This window comes from Phasianus colchicus, chromosome 16, assembly GCF_987193195.1.
Source record: "Phasianus colchicus chromosome 16, bPhaCol1.hap1.1, whole genome shotgun sequence".
NCBI lineage: Eukaryota > Metazoa > Chordata > Aves > Galliformes > Phasianidae > Phasianus > Phasianus colchicus.
Genome location: NC_143451.1, coordinates 4,071,230 through 4,095,100, shown reverse-complemented (window position 1 = coordinate 4,095,100; position 23,871 = coordinate 4,071,230). Strand labels below are relative to the sequence as shown.

Below are 23,871 nucleotides of genomic sequence, written 5' to 3'. Positions count from 1 at the left end.
TCAGCCCTCCTCAGCCCCAAGGAGCAGCAGCGCTCCCCATCTCACTCCATCGGCCGCTCTTCCCCACGCGCACACTGATCGCTCCTGGTACTCAGCAGCACCATTGTCCTCGGGCAGCGCCGCCTGCGTCTCCCACCACGGCCATACGCCGCTCAAAGCACCCTTTCACGGCGGATAGGGCTTCCAGAACGTTCTCCGGACACAGGGCGGGGGGTGAGGAGGGCAGCGGGGTTCGCACCCCAGGGATGGGAGCGACACAACAGGTCGCGGATACCCGGGGAGCCCCGCGCCGCCACCAGCGCCGTGCCAGGCCTCGGCTCTGACCCAGGAGGCGGGAGCCCAGCAGGCCCTGCGCTGCCTTCACGGGTCCCGAGGCACACGGGCCGTTCCCGGTCGTCCGCGGCCGCTCCCCGCACGTCAACAGGAAACCGCACGCGGCCGACTGTAAACACCGCACGCCCCGCGCCGCGCCCCCCCCCACCCCGCTCGCTCGCCCACGTGACCCGCCCCGCCCCAGCCGGGCCCGCCCCCGCCGTCCGTTCATTGGAAGCGGCGGCGTTGTTGACCATATATGGTCAGGTACTACCACACCGCGGGCGGCGGTTGGCTGCCCGGACGCGTCACTCAAGCTCGCGTCGACGCCCGCCGCCGCTCTGCAAACAAAGCGGGGCATGCCGGGAGATGGAGTCCCCGAGGCGGAGGGGCGCCGCGGCCGAGCGCCGGGCGGGGACTCCATTTCCCAGCACCCCCCGCGCGGCCGCCCCGCCCGCCCCGCCCCGCGCGGCCGCCGGCGGGGCTGGCCGGGCGCCGTGAGTCAGTGCCCAGTAAACATTGGCGTGAGCCGCGCCGGCTCCGCGATGGTGGCGGCGCCGTGAGGGCGGGGGGGGGAGGGAAGGGGGGCGGCGGGCGGCGGGCCGGGGCCATGGACGAGCTCAAGCACCAAGTGATGATCAACCAGTTCGTGCTGGCGGCCGGCTGCGCCGCCGACCAGGCCAAGCAGCTGCTGCAGGCGGCACACTGGCAGTTCGAGGTGAGGCCGCCCCGGGAGCTCGGCGAGGCCGCGGGTTCCCCCAGCCCCGCGCGCGTCGGGGCGGCGCGTGGGCGCGGGGTTGGAGCGCGGGGTTGGAGCGCGGCGCCGCGGACGCGGGTGGGACCGGCGCTGCCGGCGGGGCGTGGATCGCGCCCGGCCCCCGCGCGTGGGACCGCGGTAGCGCGCGTTCGCGGGCCTCCACGCGCGGAGCCCCGGGGCGGAAGGCGGCCCCGGATGAGCGCGGAACCGTGTGCCGCTCCCGGCCCTCCCCGCTGCGGGATCGGGGACGCGGGCAGCGCTGTCAGCGCGGCGCGCTCTCGGGTGGGCGCTGCGGTGCTTCGCTCCCGCACGGTGAGAGCCCCGGGAGCGCGGCGGCGATGGCACGGCGCGCTGCTTCTGAACGGGGTTTTGTCTTTTCCCGTGCAGCCCCGGCCGCTCGCTGGGCTGGAGCTGATGGATTTGACGCTCGTGGCACCTCTCCAATTGAAGCGTCTGTTTCGTGCTGCAGGTCTGAGGCGGGATGCGGAGCGGGCGGCTCAGCCGTGCCCAGACGTGGGCAGCAGCCCATCGCCGGCACGTACGGGACTCCCCGGTGTCGGCGTCCAAAGGCCGGCCGTGCGCAGCCGTGGCGCAGCCATGCGGGGCGTAAGGGGCCGAGCGAACGCTGCCCCGTCCCTGCTCCGTAACGCAGCCCCGGGCTTTGTTTACCGACACAGCGTAACGGTGTCCCCCCGTTGCCCGTAGGATCGGCTCCCCCCGCCCTGCGCAGCCTTAGGGACGGGTGACAAAAGTGGCTTTTCTTAAAGCCGACTCTTTGCAGAACTTTGCCACCGCCGGGCGAGTTGCACAAGCGCTCGCAGCCTCTCCTGCCGGTTGGAGCTCACATGACTCAGAGGAAGCGCGGCTGTAAACAAACGCAGGCGAGGAGCCATTACCACGTTCCCACTCACTTTTGGTGCAACGGTCAGATCGTTCCCTCTGCAAAATGGCCGCTGGGCACGGCTTGCTCAGGGAGCCCCGCCGGGGAGGTGCTGCCTCCCCTCCAGCGTGCCATGTTCTCAGGCTTTTGTTCTTCTGTGCGGTGCCCTTTTGCTGGCTGGCCGGGATCTGCGGTGAGAATAAATTGCTGGAGTTCTGAGGAGCTCGGTGCCGATTCCCACTGCCTCTGCTCGTGCTGTGGTCACACAGTGCTCCAGCGGGGGCACGACGGCAGGCCAGGCAGTCTGCTGCCACTCACAGACAGCAAGAAGGAGGCTGAGGGCTGATGGCCCCATCCAGAGGGCTGTAGGCAATGCGTGGCTCACCTCTCCCACTCGCTGTCCCTTCGCTCCCATCTCACATGGAGATGCCATTGAGGCATCTTGAGCTGATCAGTGGCTCAGGCTCCTTGCTCAGGTAGAAGGATATTAATTGGCTTTGCTATGCGCTGATTGCCCCTGGGGCTGCTCGGGAGGAATAGGAAGACGTCAGCTTTAAAAAATAGCTCAGTTCTGCCTTTCTGCTGCTGCTGAGCGTAGCGTGTGTTCAGGGGAGCGAGGTTGTGAGAGGGGAGCAGAGGAGGAGCGGTTGTTTGGCTCTGCTGTGGCTGTGGTTGGATTTCCACTTCCTCTGCTGATGTATTTAAGGCTTATCCAGCCCCTTCCCCTTTCCTTTGTGGCTGAAGCCCCTGGAGCTGCCCCCGCTCACATCTCCAGGACAAATCCCCTGCAGTGGCTCAATCAAGAGCATTAATTGCCTTTGCCATTGCATTGATTGCTCCTGGCACTTGTGACACTGGCTGGAGACCAGGTGGCACCCACAGTTCTGGGCACATCTGGTCCTGGCACCTGGTGGACACGCAGATGCTAGTTCTCTGGGAGCAGCTGCCTCTTGGAGCTGGAAAGGTGAGGCCCGGAGTGCTGGGAACATGGAGATGGAGGCAAAGAGATGCAGCGTTTGGGCACAGGGACTGTTTGTGATGTGCTTCCCCCACCCAGATGATGGCTTCTGGATAGGGAAGGGCGCTCAGGGAACAACAGGGACCTTCTCTGTCCCATCTGCTGGTGACACAGCCCCACATACAAGGCCACTTGGAGAACAGGATCATAGAGCAGATTTAATCAGCCTACAGTCTTTAGCCCACACCTCTGTGCACACTTCCTGTTCACTGCATTCTCCTCCTTACCACATTCCTTTCAGTGTTACACTGCAGGGCATTGCCATCGGAGCTTACCCAGGATGAAGGTAGCGCAGTGGCAGGGAAGTTACCCTGTTTCCATCAGCCTGCTTGGGGCTGATCTGCAGGGCTGTATCCCCTTTGTGCTTTGCAGCCATCACTGAGCTCCGCAGTGCCACGCGGGGCACTGGGTGCTCCCACAGCTGTTGAGCCCAGGCAGAGAAGCACAGTGTGAACCACCCTGCCAGCCCCGCTGCTTTGTGTCCCCTCTGCAGATCGGAGCTACCAGGCTCCAGAGCAGCAATCACTTCCCCCACCCATCTCTGGATTTTCATGTTTTGTTCATGGAACGTAGCAACCAGGTAACCCCTGGCTGCCACGTAGAGCTGATATGTTAGCCAGGAAGCCATAAACCCTGCTGTAAATGGCCAGCAGCAGGTCTCCAGCTTTGCAGTGCTGTAAGCACGGCTGCACCTTTCCAGGGCCATTTTCCATCAGATCAATGAGCTGAACTGATTTCTGTTTCCTAGCCCCAGTTCAGTTAACACCTGGTGCAGAACGTGGGGCAGCCTCACTGTTGTTGATCCTGCATCCAGTCGGCTTTTCCCAGCCCTGCTCCTGGTTCCTGCCCTCCTCACCCCTCTGTGCCCCACGCCCTGCAGCCATCAAGCCTGTCACATGCCACGGGCATGTGACACATTCACCAGATTATTACTGGTCTGAACTGGAAGCAAACCAAAACGATGTCGGTCGTACCGTATTGCCTGGCAGCTGAATTCAGCATGCCCCGGTGCACACAGTGGGCAGAGTCCCACCCATGGCCCTGGGGAGCTCCCAGCACAAAGGCAGTGCCCACAGTCTGTCCCATTTAGGATGCACATCTCAGCAGCTCCCACTGTGCTTCTCATGCTGGGGTTAGGTTTGGTTTCCCTCCTCTCCCTTCCTGCAGCGCTGCTGACAGCTGTGAGAATCCAGCTGGGCCCCGCTCCGTGCACAGCCATGGACCTGAACACCACGATGGCTGCCTGCCTTGCTGCAAGCAGACACGAGCACAGCATTGCTTGGGGCCACAGGAGAGCTGCACGTGGAGTGCAGACCCAGGGCACCAGGGCTGTTCTCCTGCTGGCCCCAGAGGCAGGTGGCAGTGCCTGTGCAGTGCAGCCCCAGGGCCAGGCTTGGACACTGTCCTGGCTGAAACAGATGCTGGGCTGGGTGGCCAAGCTTGTGTTAGGGCAGTTTGGCTCTCACACGATGTGAGCCCCAAGCTGGAAGCAGGTTGTGCGTGCAGGGATGATGTAGGTGCCCTGTTTGTATGCTGCTGCTAACATCTCCTTCCTTTTTTTTGCTTTTTCCTTTTTTTTTTTTTTTTCAGACTGCGCTCAGTGCTTTTTTCCAAGAAACAAACATCCCCTACAGCCACCACCATCAGATGGTAAGTGCTCTCCCACCCCTCCTGTCCACAGCATCAGCTGGCAGGCACATGGGGCCATCACTTAGCCCAGCTCGCTGCTTCCCAGCTCCCAGAGCGCAAGCAAGAGTGCTCTGACAGAGAATGCTTTGGGCATGGCCTGCAGCCCCAGCACAGCAGAAGGAGGCTGGAGGGTTTCTGGAGCACCAGGCCACTTTGTAAACATATGAGCTCTTGTGCTCTCACTGGAGCACCTGAGTGTGCAAACCCCTGTCCCTGCAGGGGCACACGAAGGACACGAGCACACGAGGCCATGCATGCACATGGGTGCTGCTTGCCCAAGCAATCTCAGATTCTGCCCCTTTAACTTTCGTGCCTCAGCAACCTGTAATCTGCCTGGGCAGATGTGTCTTAGGGATTTGCTGGCTGCCGTGTCCTTATTTGACTCTACAGGACAATTGGGGATTTGGAGCATGCAGTAAGCTTGCAGAGTGAATGCCTGGCAGAGCTGGGCTGCCGTGGGAAGGGGCTGTGGGGCAGGAGCTGAGCCTGGTGCCTGCAGAGCCACACAGAGGCAGGACAGTGGTGGTATGGAGGGAGCCTCCAGCATGGCTGGGCACAGGAGCACATGCAGCAGGGTCCCATCCAGGAGCTCTGGGTGCAGAATCAATCTTCAGAGCCTTAAACATCCGCAACCCACAGGAAGCATCACTGGTAGAGCTGCAAAGCAAGGTGAGAAGATTGCAGCAGAGACCAAGGCAGCACCATCCCAAGGCTGCTGGCAGCTGCCGTGTGTGGGACATCATCAGGACACGATGTCTGGTCCCTTTCTGCCTCTGTGCCACTTCTTACCTCCATGACACCCACATTACCCCAGGCCAGGGGCTGGGTTGTGCTGTGCATCAGGTCCAGGCAGCTTTGTGTGCAGCAGAGCTGAGGGGCATTGCCTCAGGCCTCAGCGGGAGGCAAAAGATGGAGACCATGAGCCAGGGACGAGCCCCAGCCCCGCTGACCGCCTCTCTCCTTCCCGCAGATGTGCACTCCTGCCAACACGCCAGCCACGCCGCCCAACTTCCCCGACGCCCTCACCATGTTCTCCCGCCTCAAGGCCTCCGAGAGCTTCAACAGCAGCAGCCCTGTGGCCTCTATGGCGACATCCCCGCCACCCCCGGCCCCACCGCTGCCCCAGCACGGGGCCTTCAACCCCGCCTGGCCCACCGCCTCGCCCCCCGGCCAGCAGCAGACCATGTGGACTCCAACCCCCCCAGCGCAGCCCGCGGGCTGGCCCGCCACCGTCTCCCAACAGGCCACGGCAGAACAGAAGGCCAACGTGACCATGGAGGCAGAGAGATGAGGCTGCGGTGGAGAGCGATTGCAGCGGGGACCCCTCCATATAAATTTATATCTATTTTTTCCCCCCCCTCCCCAAAGAGGAGAGAAACACTGCTGCCAGGGGGTCTGGCAGCCACAGAGACACATGAGCAAATAGCTGCCTTGCATGGGTTTGGTTTGAAGTAGTTTTTACTTGTCCTAGAGCTGAACAGAGCTCCCCAGGGACAGCAGGAGGCTGCGTGGGACAGACTGCTGCCAGCCTCTGCCTGGACTCGGGGAGGGTGCAGCCCCCTCCTCTGGGACACTGGAATTTGCATGCGAGTGACACTTACGGAGGAAGAGGCTCCTTCTTCATGGTCCCTGCACCAGACCTTGCCCGAGTGCCCCCTTCCTTTGGCCTCATATGGCAGGATGGGGGGGCAGACACCCACACTGGTTATTCATGAGGAGGAGAAGGAGAGCAGGGGCTCCTCCTGCACCCTGTATGTGTTGTGCTGGGGGTGAGCAGGGCTGAGGCAGGCGCAGAGCCCCGGGGGCAGATGCGAAGCCCTGGGTGAGCCACACAACATCCCCTCACCCTCCTGGGATGGGGTTTGCCCTGGGGCTGTTTGCATGACAAAGTGTAATCCTACAGACTGGGATCATTTTTAACCCCTCTGTTCTTTTCTTCTCCTGGCAGCTGCAAGTCTCTCTGGACATGTCGCAGCTGCTTGCAATACACGCTCTGCTTTGAACCCAGTGTCTTTGCTTCGTTTGCAGCAGTGGTGGGATGTGAGGAACATCCAGACCAACCCCACCATGGGTAGTAACACCTCCCACCAACTCAGACTGCCCAGGGCCCCATCCACGACCTTGGGTACCTCCAACAATGGTGCACTCATGAGTCTGGTCAGGGCATCACTGCGCTCTGCATGACAAATTTCTTTCCTATATCCCACCTAAGTCTCCCTTCTTTTAGTTTGAAACTGCTGCTCCTTGTCACTATGGAGCCCTATAAAAGTCCATCATTCTTATAAGCTCCTTTAAATACTGAAAGGCTGCAGTGAGGTCTCTCCAGAGCCTTCTCTTCCCCAGGATTAACAGGCCCAGCTTCCTCAGCCTGCCTTTGTAGGAGACATGCTCCAGCCCAGGGCTAACAAGAGACCTGGACTGGTTAGAGAGCTCTCTGGGACTCAGCATGATCCAGAAGCATCCCTGTGGGGAAACATCTCAAAGTGCTGTGGGGAGAGCAGCACACACTCGGCTGGGGCTACAATGGGGCAGGAACCACCTGCACTGTCCCATCCTAGAGGCTGCACCAAGACCCCTGCAGGTCCTCCCCCAGGATGCCCTGTATGCTCAGAACCACACAGAGCCCAGACAGCAGAGAGATATTTATGGCATATGGTGTTACCCTGTGATAAGAGGCTGTAAGGGGGAAGGAGAGGCTGGGGCAGTGTGGCCCCCACCCCTCCCATCCCTGAAGCCCCTTGCTGTACACTCACACCACCTGCAGCCAACTCAGACACCTGCTGTCCTGCTGCCACCCATAGAGGCCGGCCAGCGACCCACTGAGGAGACCGTCCTTGTCCGCATGGCAGCACCTGCAGCACAGAAGGACAAACAGCACAGTGTGGGGCACAGCCTTGGCAGCACACAGCAGGGTGTGCATGCACAGCAGGGCTGACTGTGTGTGGGACACCTGGGACAGGCACTCACACGAGTACGGGGACACGTATTGGCTGCCATACTTGGGGTTGCGACGCACCTTCTCTGCAGTGTGCTGGGCAGAGGGCTGGGGGGATTTTGTGCCTTCAGGGCAGAAAGCAGAAGCACTGTTAGCAGCAGGACATGAGGCTGGGTCATAGGGCAGGTGGCACCTGAGCCACTTCAAGCACTGCTGGCTCTTGCTGGAGCTAACACAGTGCCCCAGGGCTGCTCCCCTACCTGGGAAGTCCCTGCCCCGTGTGGCAGTCCCATTGGTGGCCTGTGAGTTTAGCCTGCCCTTGTAGATGATTCCGTCAATGCCCAAAATATCCACTTGACCCTACAGGGAGGAGCAGCCAGTGCCATTGGAGATGTTCAGCTCCCAGCATCCCACCCCAGCTGGGTCCAGCTGGTTCCCAGCACACGCATCACACAGGGATGGGGCTCACATTCTTGTAGGTGACTTCTGCAGGGACTCTGAAGGGACAGATGGTAGTGAGGGAGCTGGAGGCAGATGGTGGCCTGGTGGGAGCTGTGGGACCCTGGCTGATCTGGTTGCGCCCTTCAGTCTCCCTGGGAAGGGAGCACTGATGTTACCATTCCTGCCAAGGGAAAGGAACCCCAGTGGGATAGGCAGGGAGCTCCCTGGCCTCACCTCCCTGGCAGCTGCTGTGCCAGGCAGTTGGAGCCACCAGCACTGGCCTGACGGGACTGGAGGTGCAGGTTGGCCTTCCGGACTGTCACCAAGGGCCTGCAGGTGAGCAAAACAAGGCAGAGCTGGGCAATGGTCAGTAGTGCAGGTGCAGAGCAGCACTGACCCAGGGGCTGCACACTACTCACAGCCTTGGGGCTGCAGCCAGAGGTCTGTCACAGGAGATGCACTTCGTGGGATCAAAGAGGTGCCTGCAACACAAAGGCAGTTGCTCAGCATCCCACTGGTATATGGGGACCATGTGAGGTCCCACGGGTGGCCAGCACCCCATGGGCAGGGGGAGACAAACAGGATCTGTACGGGATGGACAGGGCAGGATGGGACAGGATTGGAAGTGATGAGATGGGACAGAGAGGAAGAGGGTGGCACGAAGTGGGGTAGAATAAGAACTAGCAGCACTCACCTCTTGAGGCTATTGGCACTGCTGGTGTCAAAGTAAGGTCCCTGGCAATGGCACTGCTTGCCGAGCCTCCAAGACTGCTGCCGCTGTGCCTGCAGTGAGCCAGCATCACACAGCACAAGTTCAGGGAGGGCAGAGGGACACCAAGCTCATTCCTGGGGACACTGGCAACACCCCAGGACACTCCCAGCCCTGGCACAAGCCAGGCTCAAGGCTTGCCCTCTCTTTGCAGACTATACACAGGGATATTGTTCCCTGGTCTGGCATGTCCTTCCATCCTCCCTGGGTGACACTGCTACCTTGGAGTTGATCTCTCTGGTGAGCTCTGAGGCTTTATGCCTGTCCTGGACATGCAGGAACATCCTCTGCAGCAAGTCCTGCATCATCTCGCTCAGCTGGGCCATGGTATTTTGCAACTCGTCCTGGCTTGCTTTGATCTCCAGTGTAGTCTCATCTGCTTTCTGAGAGGATATGGTGTCAGCCATCTCCAGCAGACCTCCATCCCTGCACGCCCATGCTCTGCCTCTTGAGGTGCCCCTATTCACAACACCCACACCCCATTCTAACAGCACACAGTCTGCAAAATCTTGGCACGCTGAACTACTCTGAGGTGGGGACACACCAAGACTGGACAGGCCTGCCTGCAGCCTGGACCTGACACTAACTATAGCACCAGTGGCTCCTGAGCTGAGCTGGTGACCACACTCACCTGAGTGTCCTTGGAGTCACCCCATAGGTGCTCTGCAGCCTCCTGGAGTCTTGCACATTGCTCTTGCAGCTGTTCTACCTGGTTCAGCACCTCTTTGCCAAAATCTGACCCCTGGCGAGGATAAAACATGGCCTGTGTAAGGCACAAGGAAGCCACATGAGATGGGCTCATGAGTTGCCCCAGTGTGCTCCTGGTGAGTGGGGCAATAGGCTGCAGCCCCCAGGCCACTGGGCAGCATCACTGAGGCCTGGGCAACTGGGAGCTTTCTCTCCTTTGTCCTACAGGTGCCTTACTTCTCCCTGCATCTTCTCCGTGGCCACATCCTCTGAAGTCCCCAGGCCAGCTGAAAATACACCAAAGCTTTGCTGCAGGCAGCGTGGCTGGGAGAAAGACAGAGGGACACAGGGGCTGCAGTGGAATGAAGACAGCCAGGATGGCTGAGCGTGGCCATTGCCACATGTTGCACCAAGCAAGGCCACAGTGGCTCAGCACAGCCACCCAACACGGTGGATAAGTCAGTGCTCACCGTGCTGCTGAAGCATGCTCTTGCTGCAGGTGATGCAGGTCTCCACACCCTCGTGCTGCTCCAACACCCCGCTCAGCCTGCACGGGGCCTCGAGGGCTGGCTCCTGGGAGGCCTCAGGGATGAGGTCCTGGCTGGAGAGCTTCTGAAATGAAACAGCCACAAGGTTTAGGGGAGGGAGAAGAGCCCTGCCAGCCTCCAGCAAAGGAGCTGGTAATGAGGAGCATGCACAAACCTCACCAGCAGGCAGCCTGCAGAACGAGCACAGCATTCCGGTCTGCCAGGGGAAGGAGCTCAGCTGCTGTCGCACCTCTGCCTGTGACCAGCAGAGAAATCAGCCCTGCTGTGGCAGGGAGAGCCTGAGCAGCCCCTGCAGTGAGGATAGGGACACCAAACCTTGCCAGCACACCCAGCACCATGCTGTCCCCAACCCTGCAGGCCAGTGCCAGGGGTTGGATACTTGCTTCCAGCCGCTTTGCCAGGCTCACCATTTGGCTCAGGATGTTCTGCAGGAGGTGGCTGTTTTTGTCCTGCTGAACCACCCGCTCTCGCAGCTCCTCCAGACCAGTCTGATAAACAGGGACATCAAAGGGCTCAGCACCCACAAGGACTGAGACCGGTGAGTATCAGTGTCAGCAGTGTCCAGCACAGGCATGGTTGGGCTCCATGCAGCCCAACAATGCCTGTGCTGGATGCTGCTGGGCATTTTTTCTCCAAAACCCTTGGGCAGATCCCAGTTCCACTCATCCCTGTAACGCCAGGCCCCTTTGCCATACGTGGAGGTGCCCATAGGGTCTGACCCCCCCCCCCCCACTGAGAGCTATTTACCAAGTGCCCAGCTCCACTCACATACCTTCTGGAAACTGTCCTTCAGGAGCTGCAGCTCCTCCTGGAAGGCCTGGATGGTGGTTTTCAGGGAGCAGGTGTTGGTAAGCACCTCCTGTAGTGTGTCTGTGACCTGCGGAACAGTGCCCAGCCAGTGCCTCTGAGCAGCATGCAGCACCTGGGACTGGAGGCCCCTCTGGGACACAGAGCTCAGACCCAGAGGGGCTGCCACATCATCAAGCTCCAACCCTAACGCCATGGGCAGGGTTGCCAAACAATACAGCCTGGCTTTGAGTGCCTCCAGGAATGGGGCACCTACACCTTCCCTGGGCAACCTGAAGTACCTGTCAGCAGACACAGAGCCACCACCACACAACGTGTGCCTCATGCGATGAAGGCAATTCTGATGTCACATGTCGTGTTTCCAACATAGGGCTTGAACTTTAATGGCCAAATAAACAGAACACGTACCATGGCCTCATCTCCTACAGGAAAGACACTGCTTTGGCGTGGGGACAGCTTGCCCACGAGGCAGCTCTGCTGTCAGCTGTCGCCTCTATTCTGCATTGCAGGGCAGACAGGTTATGAGATGCAGTCCCTGACAACCCCAGGTAGAGCTGTAAGGACCCTTGGAAAGAGAGGAGGAACCCAGCAAATCGGAATCTCAAAGTTTACATTGCTGGAGCACCGGGGACAGATAAAAAGCAACCAAAACCACCTTTGGCCAGTGGCAATGTTAACGTACTGCAGCCTAATGAAACCCCACAGCTAAGTTACTGTCACCTGAACTAGAAATACGGCTCTGTGCTATGCCAGGTTCTCCAGCCCCATCTCAGGAGACGTTTCCGAGGACGTGGACACGACACAACACGGGCACAGCGCCGTGCAGGGCAGGATGCTGAGGACGGCTCCTCACCTTCGTCATCCCCTCCTCAATCACCTCCATCCTCTTCCTCAGCTGCACCACCTGCTCCGTGTCGGCTGCCGGCGCGCCGGGTCCCTGCGCGGAGCTCAGCAGCTCCGTCACACCCAGGGGCCCGCCGGGATGGAGGAGGATGGGGGCCCTGGCGCTGACCTCGGGCTGCAGGAGGCCCCTCTCGTCCTCGGAGAGGTGCGTGGCAGCATTCTGCAGCCGCAGGTGCTCCAGCAACCCGCGCAGGAGGAGCTGCAGGGCGCCGGCGTTGACGCCGCAGCCGCGGGGGGTGCGGAAGGCGACGTCCGCCAGCTCCGCCAACGTGACCGCCACGCTCATGCCGCCTCCGGCGCCCGGGCCGCGCCGGCGAGCTGAGGTCACAGCCCCGTTACCCGGTGACGGCCGCGGGTTCCGCCCCGCAGCGCAGGGCCCAGCCGCCGGCGGTTCGGCGCTCTGACGGCCGCCCGCGGGGAGGGGGGCGCCCGGCCCGCCCCGCTACGCCAGGCCGCGGCTCCGCAGGCCTCGGCCCGGCCCGCCCCGCAGCGCGGCGCCCCGCCCCGCAGGTGCCGGCACGGAGCGCCGGGAGCCGTCGGCCCGCTGCGGTACGTGCGTGTGCGGGGCCGGGAAGGGCGGAAAGCCGGGGCTCCGAGCCGCGGGCGGCCGCGACAACAGCGGCCTCGGGAGGTGAAGCCGGAGGGAGGGGGGGGGGGGGAGCGCGGGGACGGAAGGTCGGGCGCGCCGGGCCTGAATGTCACCGCGTGGGAAGCGAGGGCACGGGGGGAACGGGGCTTCGTACGGCCCGCCGGGGGCTGCGAGGAGAGGGGAGCGTGTCGGAACAGACGGGGGAGGGAGGGGAACGCTGCGGCTGCTGGGGAGGTGCTGGGTTGTCCGCGAAACGAGAGGAGCCCTTCCTGCTAATGGATGGCGTTGTGCAACAGCGCGTTCCCGTTAGGGAATACTAGCAGGAGGCTTCAGCCATGGGAGCGCGGAGACCTCGGTTCTGCCTCCCACGGGGGTCGGAGCAGAGCTGCCACAGCTGTTCCGGAGGCGTTTGGCTGCTGGATGGGCGGCACGGCGCGCTGGGAGCTGCGATGGGCTCCAGTGCTGCTGTCCTCCGGGCTGCCTGAAGGAGCCGCGATCAGGCCGAAACCTTTCTGGGTCTCTGCAGGCGTGGGTGTGTGAGAACACGATGACCGTAACGCATCGCTCGTTCGTGCTTAGGAACAGAACGACCTCGGGTCACTGCGGGAGCGCGGGCTGAGAACTTCCCCAAAGGTTTCCCTGTCTGAATGGTGCAGCCACGTCCGTGTGCTTAGGAGATGCTGCTCTGTTGCCCCTGGGCACTCTGCGAGGAAGACAGAAAGAGAACAGCCTCATGAATGCCTGCAAGGCCGCGCCGTGGGCTGGGGCTGTGATGGTGGAGCAGCTCTCCCAGACGTGCCCTGAGCTGAGCTCTGGTGGCTGCATCAGGTTGTGCTGAGTACCTACCAGTGTGACTGGGACAGGCAGCAGAGAGGGAGCTTCTCTTTCAGAGCCTCAGCCCTTCCCAAGACTGAAGGCTGTGCAGAGTTCTTGCTGTGCTCCCTCAACAGGTCCTACACAACTCCAGGCCACCCAAAGTTCAGTTCCTCAAGCACCTGCTCTGACTGGAGCCTGTCTCAGCTACTGTTAAGGAGGGAAGGTGTCTGTCAGTGCCACGTTTCATTTTCCAAACATTTTTTTTTTGAAACTCACCTCCCAGCTGACCACACTTTGTGCATGTGATGTCATGCAGTGATGCAGAGCACGGTTACTGCTCTCCTTCAGGATGGAGCGCAACCAGTGGATGCTCTCCTCCAGCTAAAGGTGTTCCGACAGGGGCCAGGGTGTTCCCACAGCACCAGCACTGTGTTTTGGGAGTTCTGCATTCTCAAACGATTGCTCCCAGTGCCAGCCTTACTCATCAGTATTACAAGAGGAGGGCTGCAGGCTCCCCTGCCCCTTCAATTTAGAATTAAACAGATAAATACTTGCCTTTAAGGTGCGTTGTTGGTGCGGAGGTCTTCCAGCTCAAGTGGTTTTGGAAGGAGGCAGGCAGTCTTCTGTAGCTGCTCAGGTCTAAGGTCTTCTTTTTGCTGTAGGTAAGGAGAAGAATGACATTAAGTCTTCCACACCTGTCTGTAGTGCCGTTACAAAGCTCTGTGTTTGTTTTCTTACAGTTGCTTTAATCAGAAGATCTTAGCCTGAAAGAAGCTAAGTCTTTAACATTCTTTTGGTATAATTTCTGTAGGACCTGCAGCTGGGTCATGCATTACTGCTGGTGGCATTATTATGGGATGTGCACGTGCTGGATGTCTGATAACGCTGAGACAGTTTTTCTACACGAAGACACGTTTACTTTACACTAAGATAAGATTGATGGCTGCCAGCTGAGAGCAGGAGCAAATAGTATTTAAGTAATGTAAAGATTGAAGAAATAACAAAGGCAGCAGGGCCGAGTTTAATTTCAGGCTTTGAGACAGGTTTGCCAGCTTCTAAGTGAAACATGAAAGGACACAGCAACAAGGAGCTGCTCTCCCAGAGTGACCCTGCAAAGCTGCTGAGAGCAGGGAGGGCAGGGAACTGGAGAACACCAGGTGGGTGCTGATAGCATCGCTGTCTGATATTCTAAGAGGGGAACAGTTAATCACACAGTGCTCTTCTTCCTGCCCAGTGCAGTGGGGGTAGTAGTTTGTCATGGCAACTGCTCTGCTGATCTTTGTGGAGTTCAGGTTTGTTTTTCACTTCTTGGGGTCTGGTTTTGCAGCTGTTGTGAAGACAAAGAACTGCAGTCTGAAGGCTAGCAGTAAGATTTGTTCTCCCAAGGATTTCAGAGCAAGGTGTGGGAGTGTGCCGTTTTACAAGCAGATGTTTGTACCTGTTTTCTGAAGATAAAACACGTGGCACACAACTTCTCCTTGGGACATGACGTTCACACTGCTTTCCTGTTGTTCCCTATTGCTGTTTTCCTGTTGTTCCCTGTATCAGTCCCAGGGCTCAAGAGCAGCAACACAGCTTCTACAGGCAGCATCAAATCCATGCATGCTGCACTGTGTGCATTTCCTTGTCATCAAAGGGAACGCAATTAACACAGAAGCCATAAAAACCATAATCCATTTTCCCATCAGTGCAGAGGCAGGGGGAGCACCGCTTTTACTTCTGGCACAGAATGCTGATGGAAGCTCTTCTCCACTGCTGAAACATTGCTTTCAGCTCATTCACTCCCAGGTATCTCGTGGCTGTGGTCTGTCTGACATCTGCTGTATTCCGGGAAAGAAAAGGCTGCCTGGCAGCCTAACAGGGCTACAATGGAGGTGGAACAATCTTATAGTTTAAGAGCATCCAGTGTTATATGCAGGGTGGAGGGCCCACCATCTCAGCACCAAACATCCCCATTGTGCATATCCCACACCTGCTTTGGTCCCAGTCTCTGCATTTAGGCAGAAGATCTCCACCAGAGGACCTTTGTTACCCCTGCAGCACCAATCTGACCAGCCTTGGAGGGCAAGGAGATCCAGAGCCTTTTCTCCTTAACATGCTCTGAAGCAGCTGATTAGAAAGACACAGCCCCCTCAGTTGTCTGGGAGGAGAGCCAAGCAATCACATTAAAAATAAGCCCTTGGTGCTCAGAAATCCCCTCTGTGTCTTCCCAAAGCCCCACAGCTGGAGAGTAGGTGTAATCTTTGAGATTACGGGCAAAGGTTGCCATACCCAGGAGAATTATTGTACAATTGATTTCATTTAGGTCACAGAACAAAGATTGTCACGTGGAAAGATATCAGGAAAACTAAACCATAGCCTGAGCTTTCAGGGCTGGGTGAAAGTCCTGAGTCCTGGTCCCCAGTACAGCTGCTGTCTGTGTTTTCTCCCCCCTTGGCCATGGCTCAGCCCTTCCCACAGCTCTGTTTCCTGGTTGCTGAATGGGCTGTTGTTGGGCCAGTAGCTCCTGGCTGATAGGAGCAAGAAGAGCCTTGGGTTGTTTTGCTGTTTTCTCCTCTCACTTGCTGTTACACCCTGCTTTCCTCTGATCTTTTTCTTGTTCCTAAGTTACTGAATCATCTTAAGTGGCTGATATGGTGTCCCTCATTAAGTTATCTTTGCTTAACAGTTGTGGTCTTACGAAGAGCAATGCTCTTTCTGTTAAGGCTTAGACACAAGGGGGAAGCAGGCAGAACCGGTGTCTATTTTGCCTTGAAAATATGGTTGACTTTAAAAGCAACAGAGATCCTCTATGTTTCCCCACATTTCACGGTTACCAAAAGAAACATCTGTAACACAACAGAAAGCAGTTACAGCAGAACAGCAAGATCCCAGGCTGCAGCAAGTGAGGATTCACTCAAATGCAACAGCATTGGGCACAGAAATAAAGGAAAGAAGCTGCTTACCTTCAGAAAACCTCAGGTAGGCAGGGATCTCCAGGGAGATGCCCTCATCTCCACTGCCAGCCCTTAAATGAAGGCAGGGAGGGGGTGGATCCTGGCTCCAGCCCTTCTGGTTACTCAGGTACATTACTTGCACCTGAGCTTCCCTGGGCTGGCCCTGCTTTCCCTCCAGGTGCTCCATCACTGCTTCAGGCCATGACTTAGCATTTCTACCACAAAGTCTCAGACAAAAGCACCAGAGAACTCAAAGCACGCGATGCCCTAAGACAGCTGGGTAGGAAACTCTGTAAGGCTCACGTTGGAGTGTTATAAAGCAGATGTTCTTCAGTGTCAGCATCAGAGTAATCCTCCTGTTATTCACAGCTTACACAAAAGATCTTCAGTTTATATACATGACTTGTGTTACATATGCAGAAGTTTCCCAGAAGTGTGTTATGTATTCAGTGACCAATTCCAAGCAGGACCTCCTGTTTCCTTGGTGCAAAGACTCAGCAGAACTTCCTTATCTCCTTGGTTCAGACACGGCTCTTTCTGTTAGCTAGATAAAAATTGCAGGGCAGGAATATCCATCAATGAACGCTAGCAAGCTTAACTATATTGCTGTAAGTTGTGCCATGCAGGGGCAGTGTTCTTCTTTAGCATGCCCCCATGTTTTTGGATATGCTGTTTTGTCGTTAAGCCAACCAAGATAAAAACATTTCTGTGCGAGGAGGCTCTGAGAACAGGCACTGCTGGATGAAATCAGCCTTCCTGAGGGCACTGCAGTGGTGGTCCAGCCTGCTGCACATAGCTTCAGTCCTAGGGCTTTTGGAAACCCTCTGACCAGCATCTCACAGTAATGCAGGGAGGTACTGACAGAGAAAGGCTTTAGAAGAGCTCAGAAGGGAGGCTTGAGGGCGTTGCTGAGCATTAGTGATGCTTTGTAATCAGTGGAAGTGCCTGGGTTTTAAGAGGCCTTCTGCTTTCTGTGTCTGCTGTTGTGGGGTTGGTGTGGCTCACATCCCACACATGCTGCAATGGGGATGGTGCCCAGAGCTGTCCTGGGAAGGTATGAAGCCATTGTCTGTTCTTTCTCCCTTGTCTTCCAAGGGAACACAGCACTGTGTGCTCACCAGCAGACCTCAGTGAGTGTGGTAGCTGAGTTATGTCAGATCTGCTTATGTCTGAGCAGGGCAAGTGCTGTGGCTCTCTGCGTGTCCTGTAGGATTGCTGTGCCTTCCAGCAATCAACAGCAGCAAAAGAGAATGGTGGGGAGCAGCTCCAGCATGACCAGAGCGATGGGTGCATGGCAGTTCTCTGCATGCCACTGTTGAGCAGCAGTTTTGGGGTGAGGGGTTACAAAGGAGTTGGCAAGGGCTCAGATCCTACACGGGCTGCTGCTCAACCCCAAACCATGCTTCTTTGCTCTGGCCTTCAAAAAAGCAGATGACAGTGAGTATTTCTCATGAGTCCTCTGGAAAAACACAAGGTGACTCTGTGCTGTTAAATAGGAGTGTCAGCAGCTCTGCTGGTGCCAGGCAGCACTGCTGGGGGGGGGGGGGACAGAAATGCTGGTGTTCCGAAGGCTGCGGCTGGTCCTGCAGTGAGCTTTGGCTGAGGAAACATCAGTACTTGGACATGTGTTGTGGAAGGAAAGTGGGCCTGGAATCACCAGCCATGTATTCAAAGTCATCTGCTTGTGTTGCACGGTCTGCAAGGGAGCTCTGATGGGCTCTGGGCACTGATTGCTTCTGGTGCTGAAATGTGTCTCTGTCTCCATCCTGAATGACTCTCATTTCTTCCTCTGTCAGAGCTCAGTGTGTTATTTAATGGGAGTCCCACACCTATTCAGCTCCATTCAGCAGTGGTGTCGTTGCATTCTTTGACTTTCTCTGAAAAAATTCTGTAGAATGAGTGAGTAATGAACAAACAGGCTGTTTTGATTGGGGTGCACAGCATCTGACGCTGCCATGTCACCGGGGTGAGCAGTATGTGGGGAGCTTTGGCCACCCATAAGGAGCACCAGCTCTGAGGACCACAGGAGGTGCTCACTGCTGAGCATGGCGTGGGGTCACTGTGGCTGTTCAGACCTGAGGGGACAGCAGGATGGCTCCAGGATCATGGTTCAGAAATGCCTGCAGGAGCTCTGTGTGCCAAACGCAGCCTGAGCTGAGATGGTGGCTGCTGGCAGACAGGGGGAGAGCAGGAAAGGCTGTTCAGGCTGAGGAGCAGGTGGAGGTAATCTGGGTACAAATAAACCTAGGCTGAAAACTGCAAGGTTTCCCATCCACTTAGAGCCAGGCTCTGTTCCTTCAATTTAGAGGAACTCTGCATTTTTGGCTGGGAGTGCCATCTCCTCTTCCATCCCCATCCTTTTACTGGTTACCAGCTCCCGTTGGGTCTCACGATCTTAAGCCAGGTCCTCACTGCCAAAGGACACATATGGAGGATTTGTGTGATTCCATCAGACCTTCAGCTCAGGTCCCAGTAAACTTAGCCTGAGTTGTCTGCACGACTTTTCTCCCTCTGGGTGCCCACCTCCAGCTGTGCTGGGATGCAGCGCTGGGAGCGATGTGCGGGGCGAGCTCTGTCTGGCATCAGCCCTGTGCTGAGGAACCTTGTGCTCCTCATGGAGCTCATGAGTGGAAATGGGCAGCAACGGGCTTTGTGCTTCTTGCCCTGAGATACAGGAAAGCATGGGAGGAACGGCTTCTGAAAGGCTTAGAAGCAGCAGCAGGCTTTCCTTTCCTCCAGGGAAGGGCGCGCACAACATCTCACACTTTATGGATCTCTTTTAATAAGCAGGATATTGCATTAGGAGTGGCTGAGCACGAGCAGAGCAGCTTTGCAGCCCATAAACATCCTCCCTTCCTCTGACAGCCATCCCTTCGGGCCGGGGGCAGCTGGTGTGGGATGGTAACAACCAGTACCAAACATCAGTCTGTGCTCTGAGCTGGAGGCAGCAGCTCCTGGTGCCGGGCTCAGAACAAGTGCTGCAGCACAGGGCTGGCACTGCCCCTGGGGCTCATCTCCCTGTGCTTTGTTACTGGCTCGGGATGGTGGCCAGGATGTGCTGCGAGTTGCCATGCTCTGGGAAGGCAGAGCTGAGCGGTGATGGGATCTTTCCATGTGGGACAGAGGGAGATCAGGGCTGCCCCAGAGGGTTGTGCTCCTGCAGGAGCCCCACGCAGGGCAGGTGGGCTGGCTGCCTTTGGAAGAGCAAACCTTTTTCTTTACATCCCCAGTGAAGCTAAAAGGAACACGGCCCAGTTTGTGGCTTTGTAGGTCACGGGAGGAGGGGAGCTCTGCAGCGCTCGGTGTGCTGGGGATGCTGCTTTGCTCTGCATGGGAGCAGCGTGTGAGCCTCGTGCAGGCTGTGTGCCTGCTTTTAGGGAAGAAAATGGAGAGGAAGATGACTCCCCAGCTGCCCCAGTATTGTGATTGGAAGCAGCATATCATAATAGTTAATAATGCTAGGTAGAGATATTACTCAGTAAGTACTGACATCCTGGAGAGATGCAGTGGCTGTTTGGGTTCTGCTCAGCTCCTCAGTGCACCGAGGTCCCCGGGGCAGCAGCAGCACCAGGGCACTGCAGCAGCACAGTCCCGGCCTGCCAGGAACCATTGCTGGGGGATTTGGATGCTGTGCTCAGCCCCGGGGGGAGCTCCAAGCACTGCCTCCTGGGCACTGACAGCAATGTCACGGTGTCCCCTGCCCCGTGCTTGATGGCAGCCTTCCCGAGCAGAGTGAACAGCCTCTTGGTATGTTTCCCAATTTAGTCACGTCCTACCAGCTGTAACTGAGCCAGAGTAAACAGGAAAATCGGGTTGCTTGATGTCACTGCACTTCCTCGGAGTGCCAGGCCCGCCTCTGGCTCCCATCCCTGCTGGGTCCCCCGCACAGCAGGAACGTGATTGCAGCACCAGCACGGGGCTGGGGCCCACGCCACACATGTCAGGTGGTGCAGCAGCCCCAGCACTGCAGGTTCTGCAGGGGCATCCCCAGCCCATGGGATGGGAACTACTCCAGGCTGTGTCCCAGCCTCCAGGCATGCAGGTGGGGCTCTGCGATGGGCTGAGGGCACAGCAGCTGTGCCAGACACCAACGGGATGCCCTGAGCCGCTCTCCCATCCAGGCACTGGGGAGAGGAGGTGAGGGCATGCAGCCAAGGCAGCTCTGCAGTGCTGTAACCTGCTTGCTTTCTCCTTTTGCACAGGTTTGGTGGGGTAGGACAGTTTCCAGGGTGCACTGCTGAGAACTGGCATTCCTACCTCTGGCAGAACCACTGAGCTCCTTGAGGCAAGGAAGAGGCCGGGTAAGCTCTCCTCCATTGAGCCTGTCCCACCTCACGATGCAATTTAGAGCCACCAGGCAGCGTTCAACCCTGGGTTTGTAGCCCAGCTCAGGGCCTGCCCAGCTTTGTGCCCAAGGCTTTGTATTGCCCTTGATGGGGCTGAGGCTAATGCTGCAGTGTCACCAAGCCTCTCAGTCAGCTCCCAGCCAGCACTCCGTAGCTCCCAAGGCGTGCTGTCCACTAACAGTGCTTCTTTGCAGGGCAGCCCTGAGCCATGTCCAACGACCCTCCACCACCCTACCCGGGAGGCCCCTCAGCACCACCGATAGAGGAGAAGCACGGCCCACCCCCTGCAACAGGTACTGAGGGTCCCAGCTGCCAGCAGGGTGCCTCTGCTGAGCAGGCAGGAGCAGGGGGAGCTCCGCTTGCTGCTGTGTGTGAATCTGGGCTTCTTTAGGCATGCTGCCTTGGGGCAGTGCCTGATGGACACTTCCCTGTGCCCTCTGTCGTGTCCCCACAGTTGCCACAAACCCGCCCTGTGTGCTTTATTCCCCTTCCTTGCAGTCCCTCTTTCTTGTGCTGTGTTCTCTTTCTCTAAAGGGGCCCTGGATTGCTCAGCCAAGCCCCCACTGTCTGCTGCCTCCTGCCCTGGCTGCTCACTCTGTGTTTCCTTTCAGATGGCATCTCCCCAGCTATGGTGCAGCCCCAGGGGGCTCCCATCCCTCCTCCTGAATTTGGGCCTCCCCCATATGAGCCTCCACAGCCGGGCTTCGTGCCCCCACACATGCCCACAGACAGCTCTGGGCCCTACATGCCACCTGGTGAGTGTGGGGAGGAGCTGTGGGCCACAGGATGGTGCTGGGTGAGGGAAGGCAATGAATGGGGGCTGGGTAGGAGGGGGGCACAGTGCCTGCAGCGAACAGCCTGCAGTAGGGCTGCCCACACATAACTGCAGTCATGGTACTGCAGCAGGGCACGGTCCTTGGAGACGTGGCCTCTCTTACCTCATGCAAAGACACATCCGTGCCTGTTTCTGTTTCCCAGCAGGTTATTATCCACCCCCAGGCCCTCACCCTCCCATGGGCTACTATCCTGCCCCAGGCCACTACCTATCGCCTGGTGGCCACACGGCTACGGTGCTCGTCCCTTCAGGGACTGCCACCACAGTGACCGTGCTGCAGGGCGAGATCTTCCAGGGTGCCCCGGTGCAGACAGTGTGTCCCCACTGCCAGCAAGCCATCACCACCAAGATCACCTACGAGATTGGGCTCATGAGCTTCCTGCTGGGCTTCTTCTGCTGCTTCGTGGGGTAGGTACTGCCAGCAGCCCCACCGCAGTGGTGCTTACTGTGCATTTCTCCTGGTGGCCCCAATGCCAGTGGCTGTGGCCGAGCTGTTGGACAGTTCACAGGTTTGTGGGGTGGCAGTGTTTGGAGCCCTGGGCTCCTGCCAGCTGTGGGGAAGCTGCCTTCCTCAAAAACATTCTGTAAAGCCACCAGCATTAAAGAGGCTGTGTGCCCTGTGCCCAGACCTGGGGGGTGCTGCCATGGCTGTCTCACAGCAGCAAGTTCTCACCCCTTCTCCAGACCAAAGAGCAAACCCCATGCGCGGCCCCTTGCCTGCTTTCCCTCCCCAACCCACAGCTAGGAGCCAGAGCTCACAGCACTCTGCATCTTCCTGTGCTCCAGGTGCGATCTCTGCTGCTGCCTCATCCCCTGCCTATTTGATGACTTCAAGGATGTGACCCACACGTGTCCCAACTGCAAGGCCTATATCTACACGTACAAGCGCATGTGCTAACAGCACCCCGGAAGCCTGAGCCACTGGAATGACACCGGCCCCTCTCCCACTGCCGTCCTAATCCATGCGTGTGCAGCACTCCTTTGCTTACCCTTGGTGGTGTGTATGTGTGTCCCTCCCCTCCCTTCTGCTCCAGGCTGTGACTGCCTTCCCCAAGCTCTGCTCCTTGCTGTGAACGGTCAGACTGGGGACGTTGTGTGGATGCACAGGGGATGAGAGGCTGAGCCCCAGGTGCTGCGTGCAAGGCTCCCTCTGACAGCTGCTCTGCAGCACAGAGGAGCAGGGCTGTCATTTGGCACCCCATTGCTCCAGGACATCAGCACAGCTCCTCTTGCCTGGAGCAAGCTAGGAAGGAGCAGCAGCTGCTGGAGTGTCCACCCCTCACTGCAGCCCACTGGACATGGGGGGAGCATGGATATTGCTGTTCTGAGGGGATGGGGGAAGCAAGAGCAACTGGCAGAGCACACTGCAGATGCAGCATGGCCACTGCATTCAATTGCAGTCCTTTTAAGAAGTGGCCTGGTGGAAGTTTGGCATTGAGGAGACAAAGCAGTCAGTGCCTGGTTCCACCTGTTTCAGGGCCTTCTCCAGCCAGGTCAGTAGAGCCCATAGGCAACATGTCCCAGGTAGAGGCACACAGAGCTGCCTTCAAGGCACAGCCAGGGAAAGGGCTGCAGCACAGCACCCTCAATCAGCCCATCCATCCTGGTAAGGAAGCCCCAGTGCCTGGTGTCCACAGCTGCTCCAGCTGCATGCCCCTCCTCCCAGCCCTGCTGCAGGTGTTTCAGGGAAGGGAAGCCCCTGGCTGTTTCACACCCACCTGGTAAGCTATTAGCAGAAGTGCATCCAGCATGTTGCTACCTGCCCTGGCGCTGTAGAATAGGAGACTTTGTTACCTGGCTGCAGCTGGCTCCCAGCTCTGGAGCAGATCCCTACCCACCTGCTGCAGAGCTGCACCCCATCCCAAGCCCAGCAAGGTCTGTGGGCACCACAGCAGCACCCACCCTGCTGTCACCACAGGTGTATCCTGTGGGGTTCCTTGTTGCATGTGGGTGTAGGGGTTCACTTTTAGCTCACTTTACATGGGGCAGAAAGATGGGACAAGCAGCGATACAAGCTGCCAGCAGCACTGTGACAGACAAGGGCAGGAGGACCTGAGAGTCAGTCTCTGTGCCACACCTCATGCTGGTTTCCTCTGCTCTCACCTCCTGCAGTCGGGGCAGCAGAGGTGTGCAGCCCCCAGAGCTGAGCAGAGGGGCTTCTCAGGGAGCATGTCTGCAAACAGCCTGGCCTGCACAGGCAGCTGCTGTTTGCTCAGAGGTGGAACTGTGACTCTAGTCCCAGTATTTGTATGTAAATAAACGTAAGACCCTGAGCTCAGTGTACGTCTTTTCTTTACCCCTCTGCAAACAAATACACAGATCTACCCCAAGTTAGCTAAGCGAGGGTTGTATGAGTGGGGGAAAATCATGGCAGCATCAATCACTGGAGGAAGAGCAGCAGTTTCCTACCCAAGCTCAGGGCGTTAGGGGCAGTGTTGGGCCGGGCCCAAGTAGGGAACCTCCATTTGCACAACGCTGGGCTGCATTCCAGGCTTCCCCAGCTCCACACTCGGGTATCCCTTCTTCAGTCCAACTGCTCATCAAAGACAGCACTGGAAGGCAGAGGGGTTCCTGGGCTACCAAGTCACCTCCGCACAGGAGCT

The 23,871-nt window shown here is 58.1% G+C and overlaps 3 protein-coding genes and 1 long non-coding RNA gene across 11 annotated transcripts; 2 read left to right on the top strand and 2 right to left on the bottom strand.

Moving 5' to 3' along the window:
• Positions 1-877: 877 nt before the first annotated feature.
• Positions 878-6,659, top strand: UBALD1 (UBA like domain containing 1). Its single transcript, XM_031595259.2, has 3 exons — positions 878-1,030; positions 4,558-4,617; positions 5,627-6,659. The coding sequence occupies exons 1-3, from the start codon at positions 923-925 to the stop codon at positions 5,945-5,947; spliced, it is 489 nt and encodes a 162-aa protein (XP_031451119.1). The 5' UTR covers positions 878-922; the 3' UTR covers positions 5,948-6,659.
• A 624-nt stretch (positions 6,660-7,283) lies between these two features.
• Positions 7,284-12,144, bottom strand: C16H16orf96 (chromosome 16 C16orf96 homolog). 2 transcript variants are annotated; one of them, XM_090151639.1, is made up of 15 exons: positions 11,697-12,144; positions 10,809-10,913; positions 10,444-10,524; positions 10,191-10,271; positions 9,959-10,097; positions 9,726-9,775; positions 9,433-9,543; positions 9,023-9,184; positions 8,727-8,815; positions 8,452-8,514; positions 8,267-8,362; positions 8,061-8,184; positions 7,852-7,951; positions 7,624-7,716; positions 7,284-7,508 (listed from the first exon to the last, which is right to left on the bottom strand). In XM_090151639.1, exons 1-15 carry the CDS (start codon positions 12,030-12,032, stop codon positions 7,426-7,428), a joined length of 1,713 nt encoding a protein of 570 aa, XP_090007765.1. In that variant the 5' UTR covers positions 12,033-12,144; the 3' UTR covers positions 7,284-7,425. The 2 variants fall into 2 exon arrangements, with proteins under 2 accessions (XP_090007765.1, XP_090007764.1); XM_090151638.1 differs by having other exon boundaries at positions 9,959-10,100; positions 11,697-12,117.
• Positions 11,759-23,541, top strand: CDIP1 (cell death inducing p53 target 1). 5 transcript variants are annotated; one of them, XM_031595255.2, is made up of 6 exons: positions 11,759-11,891; positions 20,290-20,388; positions 20,628-20,726; positions 21,045-21,188; positions 21,412-21,676; positions 22,055-23,541. In XM_031595255.2, exons 3-6 carry the CDS (start codon positions 20,642-20,644, stop codon positions 22,164-22,166), a joined length of 606 nt encoding a protein of 201 aa, XP_031451115.1. In that variant the 5' UTR covers positions 11,759-11,891; positions 20,290-20,388; positions 20,628-20,641; the 3' UTR covers positions 22,167-23,541. The 5 variants fall into 5 exon arrangements, with proteins under 5 accessions (XP_031451115.1, XP_031451117.1, XP_031451118.1 ...); XM_031595257.2 differs by lacking the exon at positions 11,759-11,891 and adding an exon at positions 12,166-12,295 and having other exon boundaries at positions 20,633-20,726; XM_031595258.2 differs by lacking the exon at positions 11,759-11,891 and adding an exon at positions 12,166-12,295 and having other exon boundaries at positions 21,415-21,676.
• On the bottom strand, positions 12,385-16,191 carry LOC149915729 (uncharacterized). 3 transcript variants are annotated; one of them, XR_016471724.1, is made up of 4 exons: positions 16,097-16,191; positions 13,707-13,807; positions 13,182-13,355; positions 12,385-13,038 (listed from the first exon to the last, which is right to left on the bottom strand). It is a non-coding gene; the product is annotated as an uncharacterized LOC149915729 (long non-coding RNA). The 3 variants fall into 3 exon arrangements; XR_016471725.1 differs by lacking the exon at positions 16,097-16,191 and adding an exon at positions 14,590-14,762; XR_016471726.1 differs by lacking the exon at positions 12,385-13,038 and having other exon boundaries at positions 13,270-13,358.
• Positions 23,542-23,871: the final 330 nt, after the last annotated feature.